The following is a 12,452-nucleotide window of genomic DNA, read 5'->3' on the forward strand; positions in this document are numbered from 1 at the left end:
CAAAACAATAATTCCTCGAGTGTTTTTTTTTTCCCAAGGCAAAATTCAGTTAGTCTTTAGTTCGTGTTATATTTTCTACATCCAAAACGAGAAAACAATTAATCCTCCAAAATCCGTCAATCAAAAAAAAACAAAAGGGAAGAAAGAAAAAAGAAAAAGAAAAAAATATATACCGGTACTCCAGCTCACCCTTGCCCTCCCCGTGAATCATCCACAACCCAGCGAACTTGCCGGTGCAGCTATGGTCCGATCCCGATCTAGTTCCTCTACAGTCGATTGCGGTGGGAAAAACGAAACGAGGGATTAACTACCTCTATGATTAACTTTTCCTATGCTGCCGCAGTTTGCGGACTACAACGCCGAACCGGAACGTCGCTCTGCCAGCACGTCATTGCAGGAGCGCCGGAAGCGGCTGCCTAACGTCTCTTTATATTGACGGCGACGTCAGATCAAAGAGCCGTTTTAATTAATTTTTTTTTTTAGCTCGTTACACCCCCTTCCCCCTGTGAAAAGCCTGAACAGGTGGTGGCATACAGTTAATTAATTTTAGTCATCAAGATTGTTCTGTTCAAATCCCAGAAAGTCTTCATCCTCCGACTCTGCTTCGAATATCTTAATGACTTGTTGGCGCTGTTGCCTCTCCCAGTCGCTTGCTGTGGGATAGCAAGGTTTCAGATTTGCGATATTTACGACTCTGAGATCCTCTCCGGAATCCTCCAAGACGATCTCATAATTGAGTGGGCTTATTTTCCGCACGATTCTGTAGGGGCCTTTCCAGCGTGGAGCAAGTTTGGCAGAGAAAGATTTATCCGCCTTGGAATAAGGGTGAGTTTTTAACCAGACTCTGTCCTTTTCTATGAACATTTGCTCTCTCCTGTAACGGTCATAGTTGAGTTTCTGACGTGTCTTTGCTTTTTGCATGTTTTTTGTCACAAATTGTTGTAAATCTACAATTTGGTCCATTTGGTCATAGGCTGGTTCATCCGGTGTACAAAGTTCAGGACTCAACTCGGCATCTATTGGTCCCTTTAGCGTCCGGCTAACATTAAGCTCGGCCGGGGTCACTCCGATGGACTCATGGACAGCAGTGTTGAGTGCAAAACGGAACTCTGGCAAGTATTTATCCCAGTTCTTGTGTTTGTTCTCCACATAGGAAGAAATCATGGCCTTCAAATTTCTGTTCACCCTTTCTGTTAGGTTCGTTTGTGGATGATAAGGGGTAGTTTTCTTCTGTTTTAAGTTCCACTTCTTACAGGTGCCTGCGAATACTGAAGAGATGAATTGGGGACCCTGATCCGAAAGTATGTAATCTGGTACTCCCCAGCGAGTGAGTATTTCTCGACTGAGCACTTGGGAAACTGTTTCAGCAGTGGCCCGGCGCAGAGGGAACAACTCCACCCAACGTGAGTAGTAGTCGACAAAGACCAATAGATAGTTGTTGTTAACAGAACTTCTTGGAAAGGGTCCCATAATGTCCACTCCCAGCATCTCCCATGGCCGACTGACTGTAGTCTGCTGTAACTTTCCAGGGCGTCTCCTGTTCTCAGGTTTTTGCACTTGACAAATTTGACAGCACTGAACATAATTTTTCACATCCAGACTCATTTTGGGCCAATATGCCAGTGCTTGCAGTCTCTTATAAGTTTTGTATCTCCCTAGGTGACCTGCTAGGGGATGGTCATGGAAAAGATGGAGTAGCTGATCCCGAAGAGATGATGGAATATAAACTTGATAAAGCGTTTTATGAGGTAGCTGCACAATCCTGTACACTTTGTCCTCCAAGATGGTAAACTTTGTGACAGAGTTGATGGTTTGCTCACCTGAGTCAAGTATGGATTCATACAGTTTCACTGTCTCTGTATCAGCCTGCTGGGCTTTCCAGACAACCTCGTCAGATATTTGAAGAGCTTCAGACATTTCTCTTTTTGCTGGTTGTACCGTGGCACAAGTGGGAAACTGGCAGTCCACAGGAGCTCTGGACAGGGCGTCGGGAACGATGTTGTACTTCCCTTTCCGATACTCGACTGTAAAGGTAAATTCCTGTAGTCTCAGTGCCCACCGGATCAGCCGAGTGCTCGGTTTTTGAGTTTTAAAAACCCAGATTAGAGATGAATGATCGGTGACAACAGTGAACATCCTCCCTTCCAAATAATAACGCCATTTTTCTAATGCCCATACCACTGCCAAGCACTCTTGTTCTGTTGTAGAATAATTTCTTTCTGCAGGATTCAGAGTCCGGCTAGCAAAAGCGATGACTGCCTCACTGCCCAACCCTGTTTGTTGAGCTAGGACGGCACCCAATCCCACATCGCTAGCATCGGTATAAACGGTGAATGGCAAGGTGAAATCTGGATGGCCAAGAATTGGAGGAGAGGCAAGAAGTTGCTTCAGTGTGTCGAAAGCAACTTGACATGCAGGCGTCCAAAGGTATTTGGAACCTTTTCTCTTTAGAGCATTGAGAGGGTCGGCTACTTGTGAGAAATTTGGAACAAACCGATGGTACCAGCCTGCCATCCCCAAAAATCTCTGAAGCTCTTTAATATTCCTGGGAATGGGGAAGGCTTGCACAGCTCGAGTCTTCTCCTCATCAACCTGAACACCATCCACGGAGACCACGTGACCCAGGAACTTGAGGGAGGTTCTGAAGAACTGGCATTTCTTCAAGTTGATGGTCAGTCCCGCCTCTCGCAGTCTATCCAAGACCGCTTGCAGGTCATAGTGATGCTGTTCCAACGAAGATGAGTGTATGATGATGTCGTCTAAATAGACCATGCAAATCTTTCCCCGCAGATCCCTCAGAACCAACTCCATCAATCTCTGGAACGTCGCTGGGGCATTCTTGAGGCCGAAGGGCATCACCTCAAACTGAAATAAGCCAAGTGGACAGATGAAAGCTGTTTTTTCCTTGCTTCCTTCGTCCATTGGCACCTGCCAGTAACCGCTGTTTAAGTCAATGGTGGTGAAGACTGAGGATCCAGCTAGTGATTCCAGAATCTCCTGAATGTTTGGGATGGGGTAAGCATCTGTTTGAGTTGATGCATTTAACTTTCGGAAGTCAACACAAAAGCGTGACTTGGGGTTGTTCTTCTTGGGAACCAGGACAACTGGAGCGGCATATGGAGATGTGGAAGGGATGATGATTCCCTCTGCCAACATTACCTCAATATGTTCTTTCATTTCCTGCAGTTTTGTTGGGGAACAGCGGTAAGGTTTTTGTCTGATGGGCATGTCATGGGTGAGTGGAATGAGGTGAGACAAAACAGTTGTTCGTCCAATGTTTTCCGTGCAGACATCAACGTTCATTTCCAATTGTTTGATTAATTTTTGTTTTCCAGATTCATTCAAGTGAGCAAAGTGGACAGCCCCATCCAGTCTCCCTCCTGGAGAATCACTTGAAGTTCCTTGCAAGGCCAAAGTTGGAGAAACAGCCGAATAAAAGGTAACTTGCGGTGGTGCGGGAGCTCTTGCATGTCCTGCTTCTTCCCGGATAAAATAATATTTCTTTCTGGGGTCTGACTTGAACCAGTAAGTGTTCTCCGATACGTCGAACTGCAACCCAGAGAGGAAAACAAAATCAAGGCCAAGGACAACAGGTAGCGCCAGGCATGGAGTAGGCAAGACCACCACAGGAACATTTACAGTTTGTTGTTGAATGTTAACCTGTAATTCCCACATGCCACGAGGATATCTTCCAGTGCCATCAGCCAGATACAAAGGACCTTGCAGCCATGGTTTTAATGTTTCCTCACGTCCTCCTAATTCTCTCCAGAGGGTGTCATTAATGAGAGTGTAGGTTGAACCTGTGTCCAAAATGGCTGTTCCTCTCCAAAAGCCGACTGTAATAGGGACTACTAGCTGTCGAGGCAGGTGCTTGGTTGGAGGTGTTGATGACGGGAGTCTGTTCCCCGAGTGGGTAAGTGTATTAAGGGTAGGCTGATTTTGTCCATTTCTTGTGCTTTGGTTGGTCTGAGAAGATGGTGGTCTTTGAAATTTGTTTCTTCCCGAGTGATACTGTGGACAGGCTGATGGAGCATGGGAGTTTTTACACCGCCAGCAGTAAACCTGAGAGACAACAGGTTGGGCAGGTGGGTTGGATGGAGGCTGGGGACCATAATCAGGTTTGTTTGGTTTTTGCATACATTTTTTTCGTTGTTCATACTGACGTTGGTTCTCTCTGTCTTTTTCCAGTTGTTGTCCAAGACGGACCAATGCCTCCACAGTACTCACATTGCTGCTTCGGAGTTGACTAGCCAGTTTGGGATTAATGTTTTTCAGTGTCAATTTAACGACTTCCTGTTCGGTAATTTTTGGGTTCCATCTTTTGCACAATGAACGGTACATATAAGCAAAGTCCCTTATGCTCTCATCCTCTCCTTGTATGCGAGTTCTGACCCGTTCAGCTAGTTCATCCTGATAGTCTTCTGAAAGAAAGGCAGAATGAAATCTTCTTTCAAATTCTGTCCAGGTAGTAATCTCCAGGCGTGCAACATCCCACCAATCACGGGCTGTTCCATGCAGCACATTGCGAAGCGTGGCAATGAGTTCACTGTCTGAGAGTGGATGTAAAGCCAGGAAATCCTTACATTTCTCCAGAAACAGTAAGGGATCCTGTGCATCTTCCAACCTTCCAAACATGGGGAATTGCATTTTAATTGGGCTTTTCCCACGATACGTAGTCCTGGCCTCATGGTGAATATCAGAGGGAGCTGGGGAAATAAGTTCCTCTTCTGTGTTCCTCTTCTGTGTCACCAGGGTACATGGTGGACTGTAATCTTTGACGGTGAGTCTGAGCGTTATACTCAAATGTTTGAGGCTTGACAGAAAGAGTTTGGACAGACACATTTACAAGTGATGAGGGATGTAGTGATGTTGAGAGATTCCTAATGCCTGATACTTCTTCTTTCAGTGCGTCAATTTTTACTGCACAATGTAACACTTCCTCCTCCAAATGTTTCATTGTGGATGCCATGGGGGTAAGGAAAGATTTGAGGTCATTTAACAGTTCTGTATGATATTGTTGAATGCGCCAGTTTACTGTACTTGTGAACTGATTGTGCATATATTGAAATTGCTTATTCATTTTGTCCTCCAGTTCCTTTAATTGTGTTTTGCTTGTAGTTATGATTTCCTCTGTGCTTTCCTCAAAGCAGCTCTTTAGTTCCTCCTTCTGGTGTTTCATGAATTCCTGTATTTCTTCCTTGTGATACGCCTGTTGAAGCGATTTTCCATGTTGATTGGTTTTTGTTTCCTTTTCAGCAATGTTTGTTGGCAAGGGAATTAATGGACCCAGAAGTTCTGATTCTCCACAAAGCTCCATTTCCAGCAGAGAATAGCTGGTTCCTGTTTCAGCATTCTCCATGTTTATGGTTGGATCCTCACAGAGTCCTTCTGCTAGCAAATCCAGGTTCTCCAAAGGGGCAGCCATTTTAGAACATGTGGTCTTTTGTTTGTTCATTCAGTTAACCCAAGATTTTATTCATTTATTTATTTGTCCAAGGATTATGGTCCCATCTGGGGTGCCAATTTTTTATGTGACGGTTTTTTAAAGCAACTTATATCCTATTCTATTTTATTTTTGGGGTGCCAGTCAGGACTCAGCCTGACAATTAAAATATAAGTTGTTATTTTTTTTTTTTTCAGTCAAACCGACACAAAGGATGCATAAATTCAAAACCAACTCATACAACCTTAAATAAAATTAAAACAAACCAAAACACCACTTTGTCTTTTTCTTTTAAATGTATTTACACAACAAAATAAAAAAAACAATGTCCACTTTTCAAATTATATTCAGTCTCTTCACAAACACAAAACAATAATTCCTCGAGTGTTTTTTTTTTCCCAAGGCAAAATTCAGTTAGTCTTTAGTTCGTGTTATATTTTCTACATCCAAAACGAGAAAACAATTAATCCTCCAAAATCCGTCAATCAAAAAAAAACAAAAGGGAAGAAAGAAAAAAGAAAAAGAAAAAAATATATACCGGTACTCCAGCTCACCCTTGCCCTCCCCGTGAATCATCCACAACCCAGCGAACTTGCCGGTGCAGCTATGGTCCGATCCCGATCTAGTTCCTCTACAGTCGATTGCGGTGGGAAAAACGAAACGAGGGATTAACTACCTCTATGATTAACTTTTCCTATGCTGCCGCAGTTTGCGGACTACAACGCCGAACCGGAACGTCGCTCTGCCAGCACGTCATTGCAGGAGCGCCGGAAGCGGCTGCCTAACGTCTCTTTATATTGACGGCGACGTCAGATCAAAGAGCCGTTTTAATTAATTTTTTTTTTTAGCTCGTTACAACGTGTATTGGAGGAAAGTGTCGGGGGTGACAAAAGCAGATATTTCTTAGGCCTGTGAGGTTAAAGGAACTTGCCAGGAACCTTTCAACAGGTCCAGCTTTGTCACAAATGTGGCGGAGCCTACTCGGTCAATGCAATCCTCCATCCTAGGAAGTGGATAAGAGTCGGGTTTGGTGACAGAGTTTACTTTTCGGTAATCGTTGCAAAAGCGAGGAGTGATGTCAGGTTTTGGGACCAAAACACAGGGAGAAGTCCACGCACTCGTACTGAGAACAGCTAAACCATGTTCAACAAGATAGTTCACCTCTTGTTGCATCATGGCCCGTTTAGTGGGACTGACTCCATATGCATGCTGCTTAATGGGTTTGTGTCCCTCCACGTCAATGTCATGGCACAGGACAGAGGTTTGACGGGGATAATGAGAGAAAAGAAACAAGTTATCTTCAATCAAAGCAATAATATCTGCACGAGCCGAATCGGACAGATGAGCCAAAAAACCCTCCAAATCATTCAGTACCTCTGAGTTTTACAAACGAGCGGCAGGCGTCAAACCACTTCTCTCCGACAACCCGTCGTCAGAAAGATGTTACTGGAGAGGAGCAACAGATACGAACATCACAGGCACCGGAGGCAGCGGGGAAACACTCTCTCTGGAAAAGTAACGTTTTAGCATGTTAATGTGACAAACTCTGGACTTTCTCTTTTGATCGGGGGTTTGGACCACAAGATCTGTGTCGCTAAGTTTTCTTTCCACCGTGTATGGACCGGAAAACTGGGACTGTAAACTGGATCCAGGTAGTAGAAGCAGCACCAGAACTTAGTGCTGGGCGGTATGACCAAAAATTTATATCACGGTATTTTTCAAAATTATATCGGTTTCACGGTATTTGACGGTATTTTTTTTTTCAAGCATGACTGGGTGTTTACCTTATTTTCTAATAATTTAGAGAATAATTACTGCAGTAAATTGGCTTGGAATTACATATTTTACTGTCATGAGGAGTGAATATTATAGAAAAACATTAATGTCCACACTAGTATTAATGAAGTGAAGGATTCAAAATGCATGACTGTTGCAGTCAAAATACAGAACCCTTTATTGTGCAAGTTTTGCAACTTGAAAAAACATCTTTTGTAAACCAACTGGCTACAAAATGTAAACAATATGTCTCCTGTAACTGCAAAGTGAAGACTTCTTTATCCACTGAACATTCATTAAGGCAACATCCATAAATAATATTGAAACAAACAAATAGAAAAGGTGTGCAACTTGAAGTAATATATTGCTTCAAGCCCAACCAGGTAGTATTCAAGTATTGAAAATATAAACAAAGTTTAACTAAGCCTTCTTAAACAACTAAACTTTCACTAAGGCAACTTGCATCCATATGGACTTTGCTTCAAGATGAGGTATACTGGTACACACATTTAAACAAATAAATAGTAAACTAAAACTTTTAAAGTATGCAACTTGCATTAGTAATACTATTGCTCAAGCCCAGGCACAGTACACAGTAAGTATCAAAAAAAAGTGCAACTTAGCTTGCAGGATTATCCTGTAGCATAGAAACAATATTCACACATTTCAACTTTATGGACAAGCTCCATAAATTTGGCATCTCAGCTATTACAAATTTTGAGCAAGGAAAACCAGACGGTCCACAGCATCTGGTTTGAGTGCAGCTCTGTGGCACGTGACAATATTGCCACCAGTGCTGAAGACTCTTTCAGATGGAGCACTTGTGGCAGGTATGCATAAATACTGTCGAGCTAGTTTTGCAACACGAGGGAAATTGGCCTGATGGCATCTCCACCACTCCAAAGGGTCTGCATCACTGTCAACCTCTGTGGTCTGCAAGTAGGCTCTCAGCTCCATCTTGATGCTTTCCTCCTCTGAGAGTGATTCTCCGCTGCAGCCCATGCTGCTGGTGCTCTGCTTTTTGAAAAAGCTGGACAGGGTCTTTTTTCTTTTTTCCTCGGGTGGAGCAACAGGCCCTGCTGCTGCTGCTGCTGCTGCTGCTGCTGCTGCTGCGCCAGAAGGCCCTGAGAGATGGTCTTGCTCTTCATCCTTTAGTGACTTGATTTCTTCTACTGCTCTGGAAATGACGTGTTCCACCTTTTCTTTCTTCGTGTAGGTGGTTCTGAATCGTGGATCAAGGAAAGATGCGATATCGAGCAGGTCATCTGTGTCCGGATCTGAGTATTTCTCGTTCAAGTAGGCTAGAATCTTTCTCTTCACATCCTTGGTCAGTTCAGTATTGTTGTCTTCCTCAGCAAGAATGCTGGTGTTGAACAGATGAAGTACTGGCTTGACATAGGACACGCTGACATACTGCTCTCCAGACAAGGCATCAGTGAAGTCCTGGAGTGGGCTCAACACCTGACAGAGGGAGAGAGAGCGAGAGCGAGAGCGAGAGCGAGAGCGAGAGAGAGATTTATTATTGTTATTTATTTCTATAACAATGAAATTAAAGCACATAACATTGCAGATTAGAAAAGGAATAGAAAAAAAGAGAGCACATAATAAAAGAAAAAACATCCACACACCTTGTTGACAGCCTCCAGGACATCCATATCTTGCCAACTGATGACTAAGTGCCTTGATTTTCTGTCAGCTTTTAGAACCTGACTGATGGCTCTCTCCTGCTCAAGTACTCTTTGTATCATCATCTGACGCGATCCCCACCTGGTGGGCGTCTCAGTTGTGAGTATGTGCTTTGGAAGACCCAGTTCATCCTGAGCCATGGCCAGGTCCCTCCTTTTCTTCCAAGAGTGTGAAAAGGCTGCCACAATTTTTTTGCAGACTCCAACTGCGCGTTGTATGCGGTCATCTTTCATACTTCTCTCTGTAAAAACAACAAAGAAAGAATGTAAGTTTGCTAATACTAATGTTAAAGTAATTACAGATTCATTAATGTATAGCCCCAAAATACTCCCATAACACACAAATTATTCCAATAAACCCACACATGGTAAGTTGAAGATAAATCTCATATCATGACAAGTCATATTAATATAATAACTAGTACTTACCAATGGCTAGGTGAAGCCTGTGACCGAAGCATTGGAGTCTTGTCCAGTTATTCAGCTCGATGGCCTTAATGATGTTGGCTCCACTGTCTGTTGTTATGGCCACAAGTCTCTGCTCAGAAAGCCCCCAGGAATCAAGTGCCTCTTGCAAGCCTGCTGCGAGTAACTCGCCGGTGTGGTCATCGGGGAAATAGCTTGTTTGCAGACAGTGACTATGCAACACCCAGTTGTCACTTATAAAATGAACAGTCAGGCTTAGGTATGGTTCCATGCTGCGACTAGACCACAAATCAGTCGTTGCTGAGAAGTGGGGAACTGTAGCCACGTCTGCTTCTAGCTTGGCTCTGTGCTTTTGGTACAAGTTGGGGATTGCTGTTTGGCTGAAGTATTTTCGACTTGGTAAAACATATCTGGGATCCAGTACTTTAATCATCTCCCTGAAGCCGTCTTTCTCAACAGTACTAAGCGGTACCATGTCTTTGGCTATGTGGATGGTGATGGCATTTGTAATGTCGTTCCACCGTTTGCTTTTCTTATCGTAGGTGGTCCCCCTAGCAAACGCGTCTTTGAGTGACATCTGACTCGTGCTTTCTCCCGCAGTGCTACCTTTACCTGCAGACGTGGATGACGCAGATCGTAGTTTCGTACATTCCTGATATTCCAGGACATGCTTGCGGCTGAGGTGGTGAAGTAAATTGCTCGTGTTGCCGCCTGCGGCTACAACTTTAGCCCGACAACGTTTGCAGAATATTGTTTTTTGGTCTACGTCGGATTTTTTAAAGCCGAAGAACTTCCAAACAACAGACACGGCTCCTCTTTTCGGTACAAGTTCTTCTGTTTCATTTACTCGTTCTGTACCTTCAGTCTCAGAACCGTGGTGATCCATTTTGTTCACCTCTCGACACAGGCAGTGCTCTCATATGCTGCTTGTTTGGTGTAACTGCAAAACAGCCTCCTCTCAAACAATGTCCGGCGGCGCGACGTTCCGCTGCTCTGCGTTCCCAACGTTTTGTGCGCTACTCACCGGTATTGGGGTATATGAAAAATTCATATCATTAAAAAAAAAAAACACCGGTATTCGGTATGAACCGGTATACCGCCCAGCACTACCAGAACTTCTTCACCTGGGTGAAATACACAGAGGACAGACTTCTTGTCATATCCACGCTTCATTTTTGTTTGGCTTTGTGCCAGATTTTCACGGGGCAAAAGACAGGCGTGGTGGAGACGCTCACGAAAGGTACTAACATAATCCAAAACATTATGCTCAATTTTTTGGTGACTCTGACAACCACATTTCCTCAAGGAGCCTAAGGGGACCGCACACTGTATGGCCGAAGACCAGATCACAGGGACTGAAACCTAAAGATTCTTGAGGAGTTTCCTGCACAGCGAACAACAGGAGAGGGAGACCCTCATCCCACTCTTTGTTGGACTAGAGACAGAACTTTCGCAACATGGATTTAAGTGTTTGGTGGAACCTTTCAAGAGCGCCTTGGGACTCTGGATGGTAAGGGCTTGATTTCACATGTTTAACTTTTAGCTCCTTCAAAAGTTAAAAAGAACTTATTAAGAGCTTTCACAACAGGTTTTACTTTGATGGTGCACAGTGGGATGGCCTCAGGATACACATCACAGTCAGAATATACTGATGTCCAGATTTAGTTTTTGGCAGTGGACCCACACAATCTATGCATCAGCAGGAAAAAGATCGGACTGGACACATTTAGACGCATTCTGACTCTCAGTGGTGGGGGACACTGAAGAGCAAAGTTCACCCTCAGCTAATGTAGCCATGAACGACTCAGACAAATCAACAACTTCTCCCAGTTTACGAGCCTGTGCCACAGGAAACACATGTAACACCTGTCTCATGTACCTATGGGCAGGGCCTGGGTTACTCTTATGATATTCCCTTTTTTAATGCTTTTAAATAAAATATGAATATTTGAATGAAACACCACACAACAAAACTTGAAATGTAAAGACTCTTCTTTAGTTAGAAATAAAATTTAAGTTCCAAAATGAATAAAATAAGATGAAATAAACCACCTGAATAATAATGTTTAACAGAGATGGTACCTGGTTTACTATTACTCAGTCTCTTATGTTTAAATCCTCAAATAAGACGAAGCAAGAAAAACAAATGATGGACCCACACACACTCTCACACACACACTTGGTCCACAACAGTCTCTATTAATCACTAAAACCCCTGGTGCAGGCCTGTGTCGTAGCTTGGGTGCGTTGAGGCCTAAAACCAACTGACCGCTTCACTTTTAACAAGCAGAAAATAAAATGGACGTGCAAAATCATGTAGGTACTCACGGCTCCTGACAGTTAGTGGTGAAAAGGGGGAACAGTGTTGCCAGGTGTACGATAATTATCGTATTTGTACGATAATTTGGCCCTCTGTACGATAAACGATCAATAATCCCAAAAAAGGCCAAAAATACGATAATTTGACCATTCAGTGAATGTGTGGTTGTAATCGGTTGTAATCAGCCTGTCGCAACTGTCTGTCGGATTTTTTTTGTGAACCCTGAAGGCATCTCTTTCCATGTGACAAATTTCAAGCCAATCGTGCTTTTCTAAATGTGAGCTTGCCTCAGAACAACGGCAATGATTGGCTGAATAGTCCGCTGCGCCCGCCCCAGGAAAAAAAAAAAAAAAGAAAAGAAGAAGAAGCAGAGACGGCTCGGCCCGGTCTGGAGAAGCGCGGAAAAGAAAATGAAAGAACCTGGAGGAGGAGGAGGAGGAGGAGGAGGAGGAGGAGGAGGAGGAGGAGAGGCTAAGAAAACGGCGGGGCAGAGTCGAAGTAAGCAGCATCGCCTACAAATTTACAGAAAAGAGTGGGAGAGCCAATTTGCCGGGTGGTTGAGACCTGTTGCAGGCTCGGAAGGCAAAGCTTTTTGTCGGTGCTGCAAGACAGAGCTGGTGGCCGAAATAACTGTATTAAAAAACCACAGCAAATCAAAAAAACACAAAGAGAAAGAAAAGATATTAGCTCCAACACAAAAATCCATAAAACAATGCCTGCAAAGAACTTCTGAAAAGGAGAAGCTGGAAACAGCGGTAAAGACTGCTGAGGTCAAGCTGGCGGGGTTTTTAGCAGAGCACAA

The 12,452-nt window shown here is 43.7% G+C and overlaps 1 protein-coding gene across 1 annotated transcript; it reads right to left on the reverse strand.

Moving 5' to 3' along the window:
* Positions 1-7,927: 7,927 nt before the first annotated feature.
* On the reverse strand, positions 7,928-10,216 carry LOC311491116 (E3 SUMO-protein ligase ZBED1-like; the record flags this gene model as incomplete). Its single annotated transcript, XM_084548980.1, has 4 exons — positions 7,928-8,680; positions 8,848-9,146; positions 9,334-9,942; positions 10,189-10,216. The coding sequence occupies 4 exons, from the start codon at positions 10,214-10,216 to the stop codon at positions 7,928-7,930; spliced, it is 1,689 nt and encodes a 562-aa protein (XP_084405106.1).
* Positions 10,217-12,452: the final 2,236 nt, after the last annotated feature.

Source organism: Chelon labrosus (genome assembly GCF_963514085.1).
Source record: "Chelon labrosus genome assembly, chromosome: 1".
Lineage (NCBI taxonomy): Eukaryota > Metazoa > Chordata > Actinopteri > Mugiliformes > Mugilidae > Chelon > Chelon labrosus.